At 41.5% G+C, this 22,994-nt stretch overlaps 1 protein-coding gene across 3 annotated transcripts in view; it reads right to left on the bottom strand.

Moving 5' to 3' along the window:
* Positions 1–22,210, bottom strand: part of SYT9 (synaptotagmin 9) — a 72,200-nt gene extending 49,990 nt beyond the window's left edge. For 2 of the 3 annotated variants that reach the window (XM_055722899.1, XM_055722901.1), the window contains exon 1: positions 21,790–22,210. In XM_055722899.1, coding sequence (XP_055578874.1) covers positions 21,790–21,937 — 148 coding nt within the window. In that variant the 5' untranslated portion in view covers positions 21,938–22,210. The remainder of the gene's footprint in view (positions 1–21,789) is intronic. The other variant, XM_055722900.1, reaches the window with a different exon arrangement.
* Positions 22,211–22,994: the final 784 nt, after the last annotated feature.

The following is a 22,994-nucleotide window of genomic DNA, read 5'->3' as shown; positions in this document are numbered from 1 at the left end:
TCAACTAGCAGTATGCCTCCCACCCTCTTGGATGATGACAAGAACGTCCAGTCAAAATAAATAGTTTCCTTCAGTAATTTCAAATATCATGTGAATGGGTAAAGAAATGTAAATCCAGATTTTTAAGAGAAAGAAGCAATTTAAAAGATTTTAAAGAGAAATTTGCAAGCTTTTTTCAGATTTTTTCTTTATTTAACAGCTTTAACCATTTATCTCAGACATAAACAACAACTTTCTGTCTTTATTTAACTAATCAGTTATGTTGCCATTGTTGATAGGATGAGTAAATTATTTTTTAAAAAAAAATCAAGGTTTATTCATGAAAGCATTAGAGTTTTCCATGTTTTCTTTCTGAGTGTCTGGATATACACGCTTAAAACCATTGGGAGTAAATCTGGATCTGAAAAATGTTAATGGAATGTAAACAGTGCAACAAATGTGTTTAGAAACCCTAATGGATATCTGAAGAATGGTTTGTAGTTTTTTCTACCCACATTACCAAGTAGCTTGTAGAACAAAGCTGTTAAATTATCACAATGATTAAACTGTTTATCACCTAAGTAGCTTTTCCCCTCCTTCTATAAATGTCAAGGTTATTTAAATGTCTTTTTACAAATAGGCAATAGAAACCAAGATACAGCATAGTTGCTTAAGGTGAAATTGGGTAAATCTGTTGAAAAGTTAAAAATGGAACCTGGATCTTCTCACTTCTAATTTTGTGTATAGCAACTTTCCAGATACTTCTAGTGAAACAATATGAAATTATTAGTGAAACAAAGTAGAAAGGTGAAACTATTAATGAAACTAAATAGAAAGAATGCAGAGTTTAAGAAGCATTGCTTAGCACACAAGCAAGATTTTGACCACCAACCAGATGGTATAGCTTTTTCAAATAATCTAGTCATAAATGAGTTAGTTAAATAACTGAGTTCAGAGAAAGCTGTCATCTCTCCAAATGTACCTGCTTTCTGTGAGACAGTAGGCATATTGCCAACATGTAAAGTACAACTGACACAATGAACAGACCTTTGCAGAAAGGAAGTGATACAGACAATTGAAAAGCCATGTCACCATACTCTCCAGCATAAAGAGACTGCTAAACATCAATTCTTAGGTTGTAAAACAAAATAATCTCTTTTTTCAGAGTAGGTCCCAAAAAGCCTGAAATACCACAAAACCCAATTACAATCAATATCTGTAATAAAACCCCAAAACATAAGTTTTGATAGATGTAACAGTGCTGGAAGATCTAAGCAGAAAATCCAAACAGTGGTATTTATGTACACTCTTTAATGATTCCTACAGTAAAGATTTGCAGTAGTCTTAGAATCATAGAATGATTTGGGTTGGAAGGGACCTTAAAGATCACCTAGTCCCAACCCCCTGTCATGGGCAGGGACACCTTCCACTACACCAGGCTGCTCCAAGCCCCATCCAGCCTGGCCTTGAGCACTGCCAGGGATGGGGCATCCACAGCTTCTCTAGGAAACCTGTGCCAGTGTCAAACCACCCTCACAATGAAGAATTTTTTTTTTTAATATCTAATCTATATCTACTTTCTTTCAGTTCAAAGCCATTCCCCCTTTTTTTATCACTACACGCCCTTCAAAAAGCCCCTCTCCAGCTTTCCTGTAGTCCCCCTTTAGGTACTGGAAGCTGCTGTAAGGTCTCCCTGGAGCCTCTTCTCCAGGCTGAACAACCCAACTCTCTCAGCCTGTCTTCATAGAAGAGGTGCTTCTGATGATCAGCCCTCTGATCACCTTTGTGGCCTCCTCTGGACTCACTCCAAAACATCCGTGTCCTTCTTATGCTGGGGGCCCCAGACCTGAGCACAGTACTCCAGGGGGCTTTCATGAGAGCAGAGTAGAGGAGCAGAATCACCTCCTTTGACCTGCTGGCTACACTTCTTTTGATGCAGCCCAGGATATGGCTGACTTTCTGGGCTGCAAACACACATTGCTGGGCCATGTTTAGCTTCTTGTCAGCCAACACCCTCAAGTCCTTCTCCTCAGGGCTGCTCTCAATCCATTCTCTGCCCAGCCTGTGTTTGTGCTTGGGATTGCCCTGACCCACATGCAGGACCTTGCACTTGGCTTTGTTGAACTTCATATGGTTTGCATGGGCCCACCTCTCCAGCCTGTCAAGGCATCCCTTCCTATCAGCATGTCAACTGCACCACACAGCTTGGTGTTGTCAGCAAACTTGCTGAGGGTGCACTCAACCCCAGTGTCCATGTTGCTGACAAAGATGTTAAACGGCACCCTTCCCCTGAGGAACGCAACTCATCACTGGTCTCCACTTGGACATTGAGCAGTTGACTGCAACTCTTTGGGTGAGACCATCCAGCCAATTCCCTATCTGTCTAATCCATGTGTCTCCAGTTTAGAGGCAAGGACGTCATGTGAGGCAGGGTCAAATGCTTTGCACAAGTCCAGGTAGATGACGTCAGTTGCTCCTCACTCATCCACCAACACTGTAACCCTGTTGTAGAAGGCCACCAAATCTGTCAGACACGATTTGCCCTTAGTGAAGCCATGCTGGCTGTCACCAATAACCTCCTTATTTTCCATGTGCCTTAGCATAGTTTCCAGGAGGATCTGCTCCATGATCTTGCTGGGCACAGAGGTAGAGGTAAGGCTGACCACCCTGTAGTTCTCCAGGTCTTCTTTATTTTCCTTTTTAAAAATGGGATCTATGTTTCCCCTTTTCCAGTCTGTTGGAATTCATCAAACTGCCACAGCTTCTCAAATATGATGGATAGTGGCTTAGCAACTTCATCCGCCAGTCCCTCAGGACCTGTGGATGTACCTCATCAGGTCCCATGGACTTGTGCACCTTCAGGTTCCTTAGATGATCTCGAACCTGATCCTCTCCTACAGCAGGCGGTTCTTCATTCTTCCAGTCCCTGCCTTTGCCTTCTGCGACTTGAGTGGCGTGGCTGGAGCACTTGCCAGTAAAGACTGAGGCAAAAAGTCACTGAATACCTCAGCCTTCTCCATCTCCTGGGTGACTGGGTCTCCTGTTTCCTTCTGGAGAGGGCCCACATTTCCCCTAGTCTTCCTTTTATCACCAATGTACCTATAGAAGCTTTTCTTGTTGCCTTTGATGTCCCTGGACAGATTTAATTCCATCAGGGCTTTAGCTTTCCTAACCTGATCCCTGGCTGCTTGGACAACTTCTCTGTACTCCTCCCAGGCCACCTGCTCTTGCTTCCACCCTCTGTAGCTTCCTTTTTGTGTCCGAGTTTGTTCAAAAGCTCCCTACTCATCCATGGAGGCCTACTGGCGCTTTTCCCTCCCTGTGTGCTCTCCTGCACCAGCCACCACCCTGCGCCCTGGCTGCCCGTCCTGGTCATAGTGCTCCCGTATGGGAGCTTCCATATGGGTTTTCCATACCCCATGTAATATATGCTGTCTTGCAATATGTACGTGGGCATGTAATTGCTGTCACAGTTAATAGCCTCTTTTAACTTGGGATTCTGCAGATTTAAATCTTGTTATGCTTTCTTCTAAAGCAAACTCTGCAATATTTCTTTTATAATCTTTTATTATCAAAACACCATTCTACATATTATATAAGAACTTTAATCTGATAATTAATTGAATGGAGAATAGCAAAATAATTAACTGGATTAAAAGTAAGCTCTAAAATAGTTTGAATGTGCTTCAAATCAGTCCATGATATTTAGGCTTGTCTTTGCACTTGCAGTAGGTAAAATAAATTCAATCAAATAGTCTCTTGTTTTCATCCTGCATTCTGATAGAAGATATTTCTAATATTTTAGATGTACAATTATTGTAATTATTTATCATATTCAGACTGTTGGAGAGATTTTGTGCTTGCAGCAAGTAGAATCTACACTCTCATTCTACTGGATTTGCATTTTCTTTAATTAAGTTAATTTAGCTAGATCCGTATCTTATCTCCTGAAATTATTTTCTCCAGAAAAATTTGAACAGCTAGTTTCTTAATATGAGGAACTAAAGAGTATCCTCTGCTTTAACAAGTACAGCAAGGAAACATCAATAGCTGTTCCTTGAACAATCCACTATGAAATGAAAAGAGCAGGTGCTGTCAGTCTAAACTTGAAAAACAGACCTGTGCCCCAACATCCAAACCCTGGGTGATACCAGGGGACAATGTAATTTTCCATCCTTGTGAAGGAAAATTTCCTGTCCTTTATCTGTATGAAGGGCTTCACTTCTGCTGTCCTAGACTGCTGCTTGGCAAACCACTTTCTTTTATTGAGGTTTCTAGACAGTCCATGTTAATTCCAGATCTTTGGCTGTTTAAATAGAAAATATTGCCAGGCTAAATGAGCAGATGAATTCATGTGAGCAGTTCAGTGCTTCTTCTACTTTGTAAACTAGAATATGCGGAGGAAACCTATTCCTTTCAAGAATTACTGGACAGTTCCATATGCAGAAAACAATTGCCCTGTCTTACAGACAGCAGAACAATTTGTTTCAGCATCTTTAGCTGGAGTCTTCCTAAATAACATAGGATGTGTCCACATTAGTGTTTTAGCATTGGAGGAGGGAGAGGGAAGGATTCTTTTTGCCACAGTTTTGCCTTGAACCTATACTTGCAGCCTGGCAGCACTCGCTTGGGTGAGACACACCGCTGGTGGCTCTGTTTGAAGTAGTTTTCCTCCTGGTGGAACCAAGGCTGAAGGAACTCCGGGGTTCAGCAATGTGGATGCAGGGTCCTCCTGCAATTAGTGCCCTAGGCTTGTCTGATGCGTGCCTTGAACTGGCTACTGGCTCAAGTTTCACTGCTGGCAGCAGCACAACAGGGACATTCAGTCCTATAACCAGAACGGTGTGCAGCAAATAACTCCTCTCGCTGTGCCACACAAGTTGGTAATTGTAGATTTACCTGTTCTGTCTTCATACACAAGTTACTCTCCCTGAAGTTAGTGAGATTTCAAGGTCAGGAGGACTATGAGTTTGGAACATGACCTACGTTAATTTTTTTTTTTTCTATGCTGAAAAAAATCCCTCACCACAATGATCCTCTTACTTTGAACTGTATTTTTGTAAGCAATTAAACTCCCCAGGTTTGAGATCCAAACAATAAAACAATAATGTATTGGGCACTTTAGAATAAATACAGTATAGCTATTACAGTTAATTGCATATGAGATTCTCAATGAGACCTAGGATAAAACAAAGGTGACAAGCAATTTCCTAGACTGCATTCTCAGCGCCAACACCAATTACGACATTCGAAATCCTGTAAACATTAATAGTAATTAGTGAGCTATGTGTCACTGTGCTTCTTTGACTGATGTCCAGCATGTACTGTCTTGTTGTGTTTAGCTACAGGGAAGACTTACTAACAAATCTTTTAAGAGACAGTCTGCAGCATACATTTGTAGAGGGAGAACAAAATATCCACATATATATATATACAAACTGCTGCTGCTGCTGCCGCCAGCACCTTGAGCATGTTTAGGCCAGCCTCTGGATGTCATTGATAGCATAAATATGGAATAATAATTAATTACTAGGCAATGCTAACTAAACCAGAATGAAGCTGCGTTTATAGCAGTGAGCTTATTCAATTTGGCTCACTATTAGATGATGTTAGCACCAGGGGATTACAAAGCCCTTCAGGGGTTATTCTGCAGTGAAATACCACCAGTTGCATAGTATCTTACTTCTTCTAAAACATAATTTCAAATGTATAAGGTTCACTCAAGCAATAAATAAGAAAAAGAGGATAAACAACCTTACCAGAGAGAGAAATTATAATCATGGTATACAACATAGGTTTTTTTAAGACTAGTTCAGTTACAGTCAGTGATATACCCTCCATGTTATACACTAGTCTCTCCAGGTGGGTGTATGTAAACAAATGGGATGTAGAGAAGGGACCATCAGCTTTGCAACGGTTTTCTTGCAGACTTACAGCTGCTCTTCCTCAGGCCTGTTCCAAGGGGAGAACAACTGCTTTCCTTACCTCCCTCTCAGAATTACAATGAGAGTGTAAAGAAGAAAATGTTGGCAGCAGCCCCTTGTTCCCAGAAACCATAATACCACAGCAGTGGGATACTTAAGAAAAGTGTGGAAACACTGAGCCACAGCTTTCATGTCTTCTCTCCTCCCCCAGGATTTGCTCAGCTGGATTGCTCTCAGATCTGGGGAATTCCTTGCGTTTTGAAGAATTCTGCTCCTTCTAAAGGAAAAAAACAGACACACACAATAGAATAAACTGATGGTAAATGTCTAGCCACTGTTTTTGCATCTTCTGGTTGCCACATTTTTTATTCTTGCCCAGAAAATAATGGAACTAAAAATAGTAAGGGGGGTTTCTTCTCAGCTTCCCAGAGACAGCTACCACCCACTTCCCTTGCTAACTGGAATGTGCTGATGGGATGTGATAATTTTTCAGCTACTTCAGATGAATGATTTTAGGATAGTTATTTTGAACACTTGGCACTTTTTTGTCATCCAACATTCTTAGGTAGATAAGTCACCCACCAGTTTCTACTGCTTATCCTGGTCCATTATGCCCCCCCCCCCCCAAATAAATGACGAAAATGAGATTAAAAAAAAATAATCACAGTTCTGATAGTTTGACTATATTATGAAAAAATATAGCTAAAACTGTATTACCTGAACATTTTCTTAAATCTTCTCTTTAGAATCAGGTGCTCGTATACATCCTTCTCTCAGGAAATGTCTGTGATCCTGTTTCCTTTAAATTAACACTAATCCCACCATTGGGTTGACATTTAACAACCTATATTTGCCTTACTAAGTTAGCAAAGATTACTTTTCACACTGTAAATTTCTAACTTCTGCTGACAGTGCATAGCATTGAGGAGGAAATTGATCACGTCCTTATATTTTTAAAAAAGAATCTGTTAATTCTTGTAATTATGTTTTTTATAGCATACATTTATTATTCCAGTACAGCAAAACGAAATAAATGAGATAAGGTCATTTCAAATGGATCGCTATAATACTGGGATAAGTATTTTGAACAGAAGCAGTCATTTATTATTTTATGTAACCACAAACCGTAAGGCTTGGATGTAAAAAAAATACATGAAGGGGTTATATATCCAATTCCCATTCAGCTTCAGTGGGGTACAGTAGCTTCACTCGTGTATTTCTTTGAAAATTTTGTTCTTAGAGGTTGAGTGAAAGTAGTACTACAGAGGTCATGAGATCACATTTAGTGGCTCTGGTTTAGCAGCTTTTAAATCTGACTGACAGCAGGATTACGCTTTGCCCCAAAATTATAGAAACTCAGATGAATATAGGAAAAAGGAATCATTTTTTGAATGACTAAAGTGTGAATGTTAAGAAAAGAGAAAATTTATCACTCGTAAGTGTAGAATTTCATTCACTTAAGAAAAAAACTGACAAAAAAAAAGAAGAAAAAGGGAAGGGGAAAAGGAAGAAGAAGGGAAAAGGACCATGCACGTAATAGCTGCATGTTCCAAACTTCCAGACTTGCGCAAGTCAGGCTGTTAGTGGGTTGCTGAGTAGAGTTACCTCACTGTTGAACACTTTCTCTAGAGGACTTCGATGTACCGGGTGGGTGATTCATTTTATAAGTTTCCTAAACATGGGCAAAACATACACACTGAGGTATACTGAAATTAATAAACAAATATACATCCTCAATATCAAGTAAATTGAGTCAGTAAAAATACAGTTTAATCCCAAGCGTCTGTGTGTGTATGTGGCAAAGGGGAGAAGGGGAGCATGTTAAAAAGGCCTCTCCCTCCAAGAAACATACTTTGTATTGTGCATTGCTGCTACAACTATGTGCTCAGGATTGCCATTATCATAGTCCTTTCAGTTTCCGTCTCAAACAGTATCATGCAGAGATGTGCATTTGCAATCCAGCCCAGGCTGTAAAAGCAAATGTTTGAACTCCTATGCTGAAAAAGGAGCACTAAACAGCAAAATGATGGGATACACCAAAGATAACTAGAAGTTACCCTGTTAGTACTGTTGCACAGTCAGATGCAGGCTAGAGTGTGGAGTGGGATTTACGTTTGAAAACATAAATCCAAGCTTGCAAACAGCTATCATGAATAAATTCCATGGTAAACATTCAGATTAAGCCCAGCACAGAAATAGACATATTGAAATCTTCCTTAGGCTTTTATTTATTCCTATTTGAATGTGTATTCTATCAAATCTCTGCCTCTCAATTATGGCTTCCTTGCTGATAACAGAGGCACATTTCTATTTGCTAACCTACACAGGAGGAAAACATATTCTTTTTATTATTTATAAGAGTAAAGTGCTGAGAGGCCCCAACAAAGCAGAGGCTCTTGTTGCCTGTTCACTATGAAAATAGAGCACGCTGTATTCAGAAAGGCTACTTTCCACTTAAGTCGTGGGCCCACTGTTTTCTCTTGGCTGCTTTTTAGGCAGTTTTCTGCTCAGTGCTTTACTGACATCACACTTGAGACGTGCCCTGCTTTCTCTGCTGATTACAGACAGGGGATTAGCTAGGATTTTAACTGAATATCAGTACTGAAAAAGCAACTGAAGGAGCAGGGGAAAAGCAGCACTGAGAGATTTCTCCGAGATCACACCCCAAGTGACTGGCACAGTTAAAGAAAAGAGCCTTAGTTTTCACAGTCCCCAACTAATAATCTATTCCAGCCAACTAAACCATGCTACTGTCTCTAAACACCATCCCTGCATCAAACAAGTTTGTATCAACATATTGTAGAGTAATATCTGATTCAGAGGATTTACAACCAGACATCTCCTATGCCAATTTGTATGTTCACAGTCCTCCTTAGCTAGGGCTAAGTCCTCCCATTACCTTGAACCAAGTGTGTCAGCATCGTTCCTTTCACTGAATTCCTGAGTCAGGAAATGCTCTGTAAAAGCTTGCTTTTTTCCCTTTTTTTCCCCCAAAGATTAATGGGTAAGAGAATATCCAACAGTCAGGTTGTTAAACTCAACAATATTAATATTTATCTCAGAAGTACTTAAGGACCTGGCCTCTATCTGTTGTCATTTAGTGGGAACAGTACTGCTTGAAACCTTGTAAAGGGGGTCTTTCCTTGTTAATCATGGGTAGCTATGCAACATTTCCGTATCTAACATTTTTTCTACTCCTGTCCTAAGAAAACTGGTTTTATTTATTGGTAACATCTCAGATTTAATAACCCTGCCATGTGTGTGCTATTTACAATTAATCCAAGTTCTTATGTGAATATCCACTTTGAGGTGATGTTTCTTTTAACATCAATGATGTTATGATTGCAATAAATACACTGGGATGGCTGCCAACCATGGTTCAAACTATTGGGGCTGCTACAGAAAAGTAAGGATTGCTCCTCTTTTACAGCTTAGGGTGTTTTATACTGTTGAAGTCCAAAGACTTGTGTATTTCCCAGATGCGGCTGACTGTTTTATCTGTCATGCATTCCACTACACTCCTTTACTGATTGTTTCACTGCATCTAGTTTGCTCATATATCTTTGAGATAGCATTTTAAGGCACTAATCTTACAGCTTTCTGATCCATCTTGCTTACTGAGAAAATAAAAAGGGATTTTTACATGGTAAACATACTAGGTCTTGATGCAGCAGTGATGACTGGAGAGAGGAAAACAGCAGAGAATGGAGGGACTGCACCGTTTCTTTGCTCCTCCATCTCCCATACAGCATACATCATACTAGATGCTGTTAACAGGGTTGGGGAGAAGAAACAGAGAATGGAGAGAGAAAAGTGAAGGGAAGGGAGAGGGCTGAACTTCTCTCTATACACTGTTAAATTTACCCTTTGCAAAAATATCGCACAAAGTCAGCAAGACCATCCAGAGAGGAAATCCATTGTGGGAAACAATTAGGGATGCTGCCCAAGAGAACAGGGCCTGGCAAAATAAAAGGCAGTACTGATTTGGGGGTTTGAATCCTCCAGTTCCCCTCCTCCCTGGTTCTCATGATTCTGAATGAAACATTAATACCGCTTCAGATGCTTCTTCCCTCCAAGGCCAATCAGCTGCTCGGCAGGGCGTGAAGCGCTTGTTCATTTGAACAGCTAACGAGGGAGTGGAAGGACAGAGCTAATTTTAAGGCTTTTCCAGCACTGCTGAAGCTCACATTTGCCTTGACACACAGGGAATGACCTGAAGAGCTGCTCTCCACTTAGGAGTAAGAGAAGTGGTGCTGTATTAAATCTGCATAAACAAGCCTGACTTGTCAAAAGAGGTAATTTTTCACAATACGACAATAAACATAGTTTTAAGATTGGACTAGACACCTCGTCCTGCTTAGTACCATGGCAACAACTACCACTGGAAATCCTCCTTATAAAGAGGGGTACAGAAAAAAAGGAGGCAGAACAGTCAAACCACAGAAAATGTCAAATCACAAGACTTCCATTTTAACAAAATTCCTGTTCCTTCCTCTCTTGGTGCACTGAGCCTTTAGGATGAGAAGTGAATTCTGAGACTGAATTTTTCATGTTCTTGAAGGTGAAAAATTGCTTCCCTCCAATTTGGGAAGGAAAAAAAATTGAGGTGGCTGAAGGTATTGCTGGTTCTGTTGCTATTAAGGTCTGTTCTGATTTCCAGCACACACACACACCCCCCCCCCCCCAAAAAAAAAGAAAAGAAGAAAGAAAAATACATCAGAGGAAGAAAGAGCAGTTCTTGTTCACAGTGCTGGGTCTCACTTGTACCACTACACCACAGAAGGACAGATACAGTAATTACAATCAAATTTGTCTGACAAAGCTATACCTGTGCACTGCACTGCTATTTTGGGCACTGCTTTTAGCTATTTCATCAACACTGGCTCAGCAGCAGTACGAAAGAAGTCATCTTGACTAGGCAAATCACTCCTTATAACATAACGACAACAGAACAAGAGACAGGTAGAGAATGAATAAGGTAGGGAGGAACAAGACATGAACTTGAGAATGAGAGCAGATCTAAAAGCGTTACACCTTCTGCAGTTAAGAGAAGCTGGCAGGAACAGTGATGCCGCTGCACAGGAAAGAGCCGAGGTGGCAGGTTTTCCTTATTAGATCAAGCCATGATGGCCAAGCTTTCTCCTTCCTGCTTAGCCACAGCCCTACCATCAGTGTCAAATCATGCTTTCTCAGGCAGGCTTACCAAACTTTGAACCCTCAAAACCCCCGAGAAAACCCACCCAAACCAACAAAAAAAAGCAATAAGCATCTGATGGGACCCCAAGACAGGCAGAGCATTCAGACAGATCTGCTTTTATCTTTTTTCTATGGTATACTCTCCAAAGAAGCTCAAAAGTCTTTTAAATTCAGAAAAATGCCAAATTTCAGTATAATATAAAATAGAAATATAACTTCTTGCAACAGAAGTATAACAAGATATATCCACAACTTTTCCTGTCTACTATGCCCCTGTAGGCAGGTCCTCAAAATCCCAGGTTTCCACTCGGTTAACTCAAATTTCCGAGTGACAGCAAATCTGCTTGGAGCGTTTTGGTCTCTTAGGAACATGAGTGCTGTCTGCCTCTTCTAAGTCTTGGCCCCCTGTTCTGCTCCTCACATCCACCTCCTGAGCAACACAAGCAGCACGGCTGTACCATGAGGTATCACCCCTCTTTCTTTGTGGAACCGCTATAAATTTAGAACAAAAAAATCAAATGAAAAAAAAAGTTTGCCAGCTAAACCTAATTTCTGGTCTCTTTTTTCTTTGTTTTGGTTTTGGTTTTTTTTCTTTTGACTCATTAATCATCCATAGTATTTGTCAATTTAAAAAAAAGAGAGAGAAAAAATAAAAGTTTTAAATCAGTCTTTTGTTACCGTGGATGCCTTAGTGGCATCTGCAGAAACAGGAGCCTTTCTTGATGGCATGATCTACTGCAGAAAAGAGGACAGTTATAGAATTAAACAAAATTGGAGCTATTAGTTTAGATTTGTGTCTTATATTACCCGAAGCAAATCGGTAAAGCTTAAAAAACCAGGACTGATAACAGAATTTTCTGTTCAGAGCTTTCCATATTTTTTTAAGCAATACCAGTTCTGTTTTCTCTTGTATTTGGTTGCTAATGGACCTAAAAGCTCTTTTCAGCAGGTAAGACTTGCCGTAATGGCACTGCTAGATATCCTGCATCAGTGCTACTATGGGGAATAGAACAGCACTCAGCAAGGACCAACTCAATACCTGTTTTGTTTCCCTGTAGCCAGACTCAGGAAACACTGTCTTCCTTGTGCAGAGAGACCTTAGCATAATGAATACTTGAGATCACCCTATTTATGGTAGGCTTCCCCAAAAAAGAATTACTAGGCATTAATTTTGTTCGTTAAACTTCTCTAGGGGAAAAAAATAATAAAAACCCTTCTCTTTTAAATGGGTAAAACATCTGCTACAAATGGAAACACCTCATAAGACTGTTGGTCTCGTTGATCATCTTCTGATTAGCATTGTACATTCCTTTCTATATATTATAGCACAAGATATATATATTTATATAGTTACCAAATTACAAGTTGTAATTATTTATATTTACAATATTATAGATGTGAGAAACACCTTTTCTAATATCTTAGTATGTATTAGTGAAACCATTAACTCCAAAGGCATGAGCCTCTTGCAAACTGCAAAATAAGTAAAAAGTTTTAAAAGGGAACTCTAAAGTGAACTTGATATAGCTGTGGCCAGATTCTCCATGAGATAATCTGTGTGTAACATGGGTCAAACATTATACATTCATTAAGCAGCAATACAATTACATTCTGAAATTACACTAAATGTGAGGAGGAAACAAACCATACTGTTGAGGTCAGAGATTTAAAATAGAGATGAATTAAAAATATTAGAAATATGGGCAGTAAACAAAATGAGATGCTGCTTGAGAAACGGACTGGGAACACCCAGATGAAACAACATCTGAGACACAGGCATATACACACACAATCTAGAAAATGCACAGAGAAACCAGACACATAGTAACCTGGGCAGGATTGAAGAAGACTTGTTTACAAGAAGAAACTTTAAAAGATAAATATTTACTGTTTTGTATGCGCACAAAAAAGGTCCATTGCATGGGGAAAGGAAATATTTGGGGAGTTTCACAGACAATAAGATAGAATAAAGAAATTTTGAACAAACTTCCTGATGGAAACATAGCAAACTGAGGAAACTATTTCCAAGGCAAGTCAGTAAGGCTTCCTTTTTGTGTGCCTGTAAAACTAAACTGGAGAAAAAATAAAAAGTCAGAAAGTATACTAGAAGGAACGATCCTATTTCAAATCTAATTATTACTTTACATGCCCTTTGAAAGTTTTAAGTCCAAAATCATTACTGCCTGACTTTTTTGTTAGTATGGTGGAATTACTTCAATAATCTAAAAGCTTTTTCTGACAGATTATATATTCTTGGACTCTTCCAACGTTTATCTTTGGTAGATAACACGTCAACTGTAAGTTGGCTCAAGACATACAGACACATATGCCAGTTTCAACTGCATCCACTGTATTTCTGAATTCCAACTAACCATGGGAAGTATATAAGATAAAATCCTGTAGCATATGTGTCTGCCAGGGGAAGCCAAACTGATGTTACTTGGCTAATAAATGCCTAAAATAAAATAAAAAATGCAGCTGAACATATTGAGCAACTTAAATCACACAAGATTCAGTGTGATTACAATAGCTAATGTAACAAATGTGCAAACCACCAGCTGTTATACATAACATTTTCTCTATGTGACAGAATTTGTTCTGTACTCTCCAAATAAATACTTAACAGTACTACAGAACACACAGAAAAGATTTATTCTGTGAAATGATGAACTTTAGGAATTACAGATTCTATAAGTTTCAACTGACCGCATTTTTTTGAAAAGTCCTTCCATCTGTAATTAACTATTCTAAATTCTTATCCCTTGAACTAAAAATTATGTTAGCAATATGAAAGGGACATAAAGCTTTAGACCAAAATAATCTCTTTTTATCTCTGTGGTCTAAGTAAAGCCACAGAAGAGCTTAAATTAATGACAAATCATAGCAAAAGATGTACAATACAATGTTTTTAAATACAGCTTTGCACTAAATCAACAATGGTCATTATTTTCAGCAGGGGGAAAAATAAAACCTAGAAATGTGGTTTTAAACATACATACCTAAACTGCAGTTTATGTTCAGCCTCTGCTTATAACACAAGAAAGATGCTATAGTGCTACACAGCCTCAAGACTGAATTTAACTGGATCTGCTGTTATGACAGCAATAATTTTGGACTTATATTTCTAGGTCTCTGAATTGTCAGTGTAATTAAACTCTCACAAATTGGTTTGGAAAGGAAATTTCCAGAAAGCTATCTGGGGGAACATGTGGCCGATCATTTGTACTTGGGTCACTAAATGTGTGGATCATACAAAATCGTAACAATTCAGAATTCTACCAGTACTGAAAAACGGCATTATTACAAGCCAGGTTCATGTTTTTTTTAGGAATTAATGACCCATAAATCCATTACAGTAACACCTCTACTTAAGTGATCAGAGCTTGGTGTCTCCAAACATAAACTGTTGCCTGAGCAAAGCTCATGGATATTTCTTTGGAAACTGTAACTAGCAAATTCTTCCCCCTGTCCGTCCGTCCTGTCCCCCCCTTCCCCCCCCCATCTAGGAGGAACGTGCAAATCCCATTGAAATAAGGGTTATGACAAAGGTAATGATAAAGTTTTAGTGGTGAGCACAGTTGTATGTACAAGGGCTAAATTTAGCCTACTGTTTTTCATGAGCAAAACTGGCATTTAAGATGAGATATTAGGTGTAAGAGAGACTGTATGCTATTTAGCTATTCTAATTTTCAAAAGGTTGATGCTTTTGTCATTACTCTTTAGGTTATTTTCAATGATATGTATTTTTGTTACTCACAGTTCAAAATAACCATTTTATTTAATGTTCACCACACATTTGGAAAAGCCTTGCATAAACTGTGGGGCAACTGTAGACTTAACTGACTTCTAATTCAATTGGTGTGCTATTCTAACTTTTGGGATTACTTCACAAATCTGCTTGCAATGACTTCAGTAAATAAGGTGTTTATATATATACGCACATACAATGAGTATAGTATACGAGTAAACATACTTTTTTCATTAAAAACAAAGGGGTATAGCTGGCATCAGTCTATTTAACACAAGCATAACACAATGTTATTCTATAGTTTCAGTGCATTAGTGCATACTGTAAACAACAGACTTGGGTATAATTTGCACATAGGTGAAGAAGCAAAACCAAAATGAAAGCCCCAGAAGGCTCTTGCTTTCCACACCTATACTGAATATGGATGCAGAGGCCAAGAAGGGCTAGAAGCCACCTTCCTCTTGTCTTTTTCTTATACAGTAAAACTTGCTCTTCTTCCCCCAATGTCCAAGAGCAGCTACAGGACAGCAGTGGCACAAGTCTTGGTCAGAGGGTCTACAAAAAACCTGCTCATGTTTGTCTTGTCAAGTTAGAGGAGAGTACTACTACACTGAAGTTGCTTTGCACTACTGACAAATATAAATTGATTTCAGTAGCGTAAGGATCTGTCCTTTCATGTTTGAATAGTATTTAATATGACATTGCTCCAACCTGATCCAAGCTCAAGATCAGTTTTATTGTAAGAATGATCTTTGTAGTCTTCCTTTTCTCTGGTTCTGAAGTGTAAATTATAACTTAAACATCTATACATCTAAACATCTAAAAATCTATTCTAAGAAAAAGTTATACGCAGCTATAGTAAAGCAAAATCTTTAATTTAAATCAATTTAATTAGAGCTTCAAACTGTTAAGCACACAAGGTAGTCCCTTTTCTTTGGATAGAATTTGTTCTTTTCTATACTTTGTTATTAGTTTTGGTAACTTTGTAATAAGTTTAGTTATCAGTTTAAAACAAACTTCCCAGGAAAAAGCAATGCTAAACTCACTATGACAGCAAAATCTCTGAGAGGCTGTTTGTTTAAAGGGTATTAAACTAGCAGAGCATCTTAGAATACAAGGAACAGGAACTAATTACTTTTGCCTTCTGCAAACTTGTTCCTGCCTTTTCAAAACAGAAAAAAATTACATATTTTTAATCTAAAATACATAACATCACTGTATTTTTTACAACTCTTGAAAGAGCACTTTGGTTCTTGAAACCCAAAGAACCTGAGCTTCACACTTCTTCAGTCATTTGATATCATGTCAGTGAACACGATTCATACTTGTCCTCTGTTCCTCTGTCTTGCAAAGAGTTTTGCACTAGCATGACATACAGAATACTATCAATTTGGACTGGCAGCGTTTCACATTCATTTTGCAGGAGGAACACAAAATTAAAAATACAGAAAGCAATGGCTCATAATGAGTAAAATAAAAATAAAAAACATAGTGAAAGTAGTTTCACCCACTCAAATATTTTTGTCTTCACAACTTGTAAATGTTTTTCGCATTTATCTAGATAAATCTAGATGTGCTTAGCATCTTGATGAAACTCTGCAGCATGGTATGTCCCTGGAAGTTTGGTGTGTGTGTGTGAGAGAGAGAGACAGAGATATAAAAATTAGTAAGTCATTTGAGTTACAAAAATTTAAAAAAAAAACTCTTAAGAAACAAGACTGCTTTCTGAAGATGGGGTTTGTTTTTAAACTCAGTGCTGAACTAAAGGGAAGCTTGCTGAGATAGTACTATTTAATTGCGAGTATTTGCTTCCTCGGGAGTGACCAGTCTATTGCCATGGTACTCCCCACAGAAAACCTCGGCGCTCACATTCCACCAGTGGGCTGGGAGCCACAGTTATGCCAGTCAGGCCTGTTTTGTTTCTTCGTGCTTTTCTCTTTCCTGAAGTTGAAAGTATACATTAAAAATAAAGTACTGATTAATAAGATTCTTAAATTCTACTGCAAGGTCATTACTGCACCTTCTCATACATTGCATTTTCAATAGTCATCACATTTACATGCCCACATTTTTTAGTTTCTTGATTGTCAACTACCTTTACCTCCATAAAGTACTAAAATCTGACTTTGTCACTGTACACTATTGATCTCATATTTATGATCTGTAGCATACTTTATGCCTAATGGCCATCACTATACCCACAATATTCACCGTGTATTCTGTTCTAGCATCTAGTAGTCAATTTTAAAGCACATGATTCAGAATAGTTTAAGGCCTTACTGGCTTATTCTCAAGATCTGCAATCCAACACAAGAGAAATGGAGAGCAAACTTTCCTTTTTATTTCTATTCATTTTTCTGCTATGAAATTAATGGAAATTCATTATGATTAATGGCCTAGACTTTTTTTTTTTTATATCCCTTACCTTCGTAAGAATCTTTTTTTATCCAGTCCTCAGGGTCATAACAACTTCCTCTGACCTTTTTAAATTTTTTATTCCAAGTTTTCAAGGGTTGCATACTTTCTAACTAGAGGAAGAAAAATCAGTCTGTAGAATGTACTAAGGAGATGAAGTTTTGTGCAAGGCAGTCTCAGTGTGCAACTCTTATACTTTTCCTTTATAGGACTTAATTTTACTGATACTCAGCAAATGCCAGCAAACACAGCTATGCATTAGGCACTTTGTTGCTACACCTAGCAGTCACTGGAAGGTATGCAGGCAGCACAAGTTGCTGCAAAGTTGGCAAAGTACTACAACAAAAGGCAGTGCAGAAATTCATCCAGTCTACAAAGAACAATGTCAGCCTACCACTGCCATCTCTGGGAAGCTGGTTCTTTAAAAACAGATTCAGTACAGAATAACAACAAAAATAATCCCCAAAAGGCCCAGAATCACCTGCACCCAAGAGCTACAACAACAACTAGCAGCAAAAGCTTTGAGGTTGATTTCTGAAATTTCTGAAATGCAACTCTAAAGCAGTGAAATCGGCTCTGATGGAAGTGTAATTCACAGTCACGTACCAGTTAAACCAAGAACAGGGCACTAGCTCCAGCCACCAAAATACTTTCTTCTGCTCTTCCACACCAAACTCTTAAATATCCTAAATCAAAACCATGTAACTCTTCCTTCTGACACCACCCCTCCACCCCCACCCAAATGTCCATCTATTAAAAAGTCCAAAGCCACATGTACCATACACCCTTTCAGGCAGGCTGGATTCATGCCACACCGTTTTTCAGTTGCAAAGTTGCAAGGTCAATCTGTTAGGGGAATAGTCCACAAGGAAGTGCAACATTTTTGGTCCAAGTTCCCCTTTCAGTGGTCAGCCTCTCCAGTAAGATTTTCTGCCTTCATTTTTTTTATTTGGTGGTGGGGTTTTTTGTTGTTGTTTTGGTTTTTTTCTGGGGGGTGTGTGCTTTGGGGGAATTTTTGTTTTGTTTTGTTTCGTTTTTCTACACACGTCAGCACAATTCTTCTAGTCAAGCAACTCTTATTCCTAATCTACAATATTTCCTTTATCTGGTGTCATGGGGTGGTATTACATGATCTTGAGTGATCATTTTCAAATGACCATATGACTAACATGGGTTTCACTTGAATACCTCTAAGAGGCCCATATGACTGTCCCTTATGAATATATTACATACTTGGTGTGCTAAGACTTAGCAATTTACCCTCATAAGCCCCTTCTATGATACAGGAATATTACCAACATTTTACAAATAGGGAATGGAGAAATGGAACAGGAAAAGATCCATCTTATTAAGGTATCTAAATGCTTAAGGATGCCTATTGGGATTTTCAAGGGTACTCTCTGACATACAATTCATATTAACTAATTGATGATTTTTCACTAAATGCCTAATTGGCATTTTTATTTTCTGAAAACCTTTAAAATCTGATTCACCCATGTCACCCTTTAAATCCAGCAGACCAGTATGTTAAACCTGGAACTCATTAGTCCTTAACTTATGCTCTAAGCACTGTGGAGTACTTCTCATAATAGGGCAAATTACTTGAAAAATAAAGATGCTGTGCATACCACAAGTATCTAGTCCCCTCCTGTCCCCTTTCTCCTGCCCTCCCAGTTTAAGTCACGCACCAATACTCAAGACAGCAGGGAGCCATACAACCAACTGCATCAGATGTCAGGCAAGAAACGAGTGGGTCTCTGGGGATCTGGCTGCTCAGTGCTGGGACTGAGGGGCACCAGGAGGTTGAGCTTGTAGACAAACCCCAATATCAGGCTCAGCAACCCTTCAGCTCGCTCCCTCCCTCATTAGGGTTTGAATTTTCCAGTAACTTCTGCACCTGTACAGCCCCTCTACCACTCATATAATGGAGCCAACGTACGTGAGTGGCTCAAATGAAACATGCTGTAAAATCATCTGCATCCACCATGTAGTTGGGTTTAGGCAAGTAGCAACTTCATTGCAGAAAAACTGCTATAAGCATGGGCAAATGTTTTAATTCCCATGCAAAAGCTAATAATGTATGTTTTCTAGCTGCACTTTTCTCTAACAGCTGTACACATTTTTAGATAGCTCTTTCAGCTGGCCTAAGAGGAAGTTACTCGGTTTGGCTAAGGCACATCACCTTCACATGGCGGGGGGGGAAGTTACAACAAGGATAGCTTCCATCTTTTTCTGCACGGGTTTTCTTCACACTGCTATGTTTAGATGACTAGTGGCTGGAAAGTGAATGGATCAGCTGTCAGGGCTTTTTACATTTTGCCATTGTTAAGTCAATGAAACTCACTATGTAAATCAAGCTGGATTTGGTCAATGTGCTAACCTTTGATTGTAAAACATATTACTTCTTTCTGGAAGTCACGTATATCATCACATGCCAGGACTAGCTAAACAAACCACACGGGCAGCCAGTTTATTGGGGCAGTAAATGCATTTGAATCAAAGAAATATAAGAAAAGATAAGTTAATAAGTTCCTGACGTTGCTACTCTACAGAAGTGGTTTCCAAGTCAGGGCTTATGGATAACATGTTGCCTGCTAGACCCTCTGAGACTGGCTGCAGCTGCAAAAAATAAAAATGTTAAAATTGAGGCCAATGGGAAGATGCTGCCTGCAGCATAATTGCTCACTGTTGCTGCACATTGGCTGGCAAAGGTTAGGGACCGCTGCTCTGTGTAATTGAGCAGGTTTGTAACAATACCGGGAGGCTGTTGTATAATACCGGTTTAAGCAAAAGAGGTAGAAATAAATACAGACTTTATTTTTTTTATATGTCTTTAGGTAAAGATGATAAATTTTTACTGAGCACACCATGTTTCAAAAATGCTCCCAAACAGATGCTAGGTACACTTTTTGCCCAAGGCTGATGGAAAAAAAAGCAGGTAGCTTCTGAAAGAAATCTGAAAAGCTGTTATCCAAGTAGCTGAGGTTAAAGTCTCCACATGTATTTCATGTAATTTAGTATTCAGAGTGAGTACTGATTTAAGTAGGCATTTTTGGAATCATCACCTGATATACAAATACGTGATTGATCCCTTGGTAAATGAAAATTACAGAAAATCACAGGTGTCTGTCACCAAAATTACTGCTTATATGAACAAAGCAATTAAATCTGCCTACATGAACAAAACAATTAAATTTGCCTAATTTTAAAGAATCCTTATCAAACATTGCATAAATCACTTTAATCTGAATATTTTTGAGTGAGAAGCCAGAATGGCTGCAAATGGCTTTAGATACAAGTGAACTGAATGTCAGAAAATTCCTTACTCATTCATTGTGATAGCAGACCTTTTTTCCCCATTTTTGTTTTATTTATTTCTTGGTTTTACTTGTTTTCTGCAGGACTTTTAGTATATCCAAGTGCTTGTCAGGAAGTTGCAGTGTTACTTCAGATTCACCAAATTACAGAAACATATTTCACAACAGTGTCGTTAGACTGCCCTATGCTAAGTGGACTGATTTATTTTACGGAATATTAAAGACATTGATACTGTGCTGTGATGATCAGCTAATCTAACAGCCAGGCTTTCCAGTACTGCAAACGTTTATCGACTTCTCTTTTAACTCTCTAAATTTCTCCCCATACCAAGCAAACTCAACTTGACGGTGTAAAAAATGAATATAATAAACTCTTACTTCAAATTGCAATTTGCCGTTCCCTTACGGCCAGGGATGTACGGAACGGAACGAAACGAAGCTTTCAGCGTTCCCGTGAGGGAGGGCTCAGCTGCCTTATTAAAAGGCTTCCTTACGTTAAAGTTTGTAAGTCAGTGGTATGCCAAGGTATGGAAAGGCAACCCCAGTGCAGGCACACACACACGCAGCCAGCCTGTGAGCACCCTGTCGGACGCACAGCACCCACCTGCTACAGACACGCGAGAAATGGACTTTTTAGCTTGGGAAACACAGAAGCGCAAAGTTAGGCTTCACGGGTGGGTGCTGCGTTTAAACTGAGGACACACACACACACACACACACCACCCCCGCCTTTGCACTTAAGGATGGCGAGGGCCCCCGGAGCACCGGCGCTGCCCCCGGTCTTGCGGGGCGGCCGCGGGGCCCGGCGGTGCGGAGCGGAACGGTGCGGAGCGGAGCGGAGCGGAGCGCCGGGGCCGCGCCGGGGCCGCCCGCGGGAGAAAGTTGCCGCCCGGCCGCGCTCGGGCACTCGGCGCCGGCCCGCGGCGGTCGCTGCCACAGGCGGCGTGTGCACCCCCCGCGCTGCGCCCGCTGCTGCCGTGTCCCCGGTACGGGCGGCCGGCGGCCGTGTGTCCTCCCCCGGCCAGACCGGGGCCAATGCACCCCCCCACCGCGGGTCCCCCCGCACCTCGGGGCGGTCCCCGCCGTGCCGGCAGGCCTCGCCCCGCCGCAGCCGGCCTCCGAGGGATGCTCGGGGATGCTCAGCCGCCTCCGGTAGCCAAAGCACCGGGGAGGCCGCCGGCGCCCGCGCTCCTAACGGCGGCGGCCGTACCTGAGTCGGTGAGGCGGGGCCGGGCTCTGTCCCGCAGGTAGTAGATGAAATCCCGGCAGTTCTCGTTCTCCACCGCCCCGACGGAGCACAGCTCGGCCAGCAGCTGCAGCGCTTTCTGGCAGATCTCGTCCTCCCTGTCGCCGGGCATCGCCCCGCAGCATCCTCGGGAGCGGAGCGGAGCCCTGCGGTCAGGCGCCGCGCCTCTGCCCGCCGCCCGCCTGCAGCCGCCCGCGCCGCCGGGCCGCCGCCCGCATCCTCCGCCAGCGGCGCCCGCCCCGCCGGGCCGGGCCGGGCCGCCCCCGCTGCCGGCTTCGTCCCGCCGCCTCCCGCGCCGCCGGCGGGGGCGGGGGTCCCACCAGTTGAGCGCGGGGGCGGGAGGGCCGGCGCCGCGGCCGCCTGGCGCAGCCCCCCCCCCCGGCGGCAGCGGGCGGGTGTCCGCCGTGCCTCCGCCCGCCCGGGCCGGCCGCCGCCCCCCAGGGCAGGGGCTGCCCCCGGCCCCCCCGGGGACCCGGCCGAGCCCCCCCCCCTCCCCGGGCCGAGCCTCTGGGCCGCGGCCGCGAACTTCAGAGGCGGCAGCGGCGGCGGGGAAGGATGGTGCTGAGCGCGGGTCCTGATGGGCAGCGCCCCGGCCGCCGTCCCCCCATCACCGGCCAGGCCGAGGCGTCCGCTTGGTGCCAGCAGAGTGTCGGTGCCGTGCGCGCTGTGCCTCGGTGCCTACCCCTACCAGAAATGATGCTGTTCGCCCGGTTAATTGACTTGAAATTATCTGTTATAAATAATGCGTGCCCTCGCTGCCTGAGCCTAGCCGGGGGGTGGATGCTGGAAATTTACTCCGGGCACAACAACGTTCTTCAGCCGGCTCCTTTTGGCCCGGGCCGGGGCTTAGAAAGGGTTAAAGTACCGGTGAGCAGCCTCAGGCCCCCCAGCCCCGGCCCCGGCCCAGGGTCAGCAGGATTAGTGCTGCGGAGGCGCGGAGCTGTCTGCCATTGAGCGCGTGTTTATCCTGACGAGTGGGAGATTTGTGAGGTGCTGCTTCGCTTCCTGGGTTCGTAGGCAGCGAGGCTGGTGGGTGTCATGGGGGGAAAAGCTGAGAGCTGGCTGCTCCATTTAACTTAATTTTTTTTTCTCTTTCTCCCTTTTATAATAGTTTAAGCGAATATCAGAGGCCATGATGAGCTTGGAAAGTTCAGACCAGTGTGGATGTT

The sequence above is a fragment of the Falco cherrug genome, chromosome 10 (genome assembly GCF_023634085.1).
Source record: "Falco cherrug isolate bFalChe1 chromosome 10, bFalChe1.pri, whole genome shotgun sequence".
Lineage (NCBI taxonomy): Eukaryota > Metazoa > Chordata > Aves > Falconiformes > Falconidae > Falco > Falco cherrug.
The sequence above is the reverse complement of the archived record's forward strand: the minus strand, read 5'-3'. Positions and strand labels throughout refer to the sequence as shown.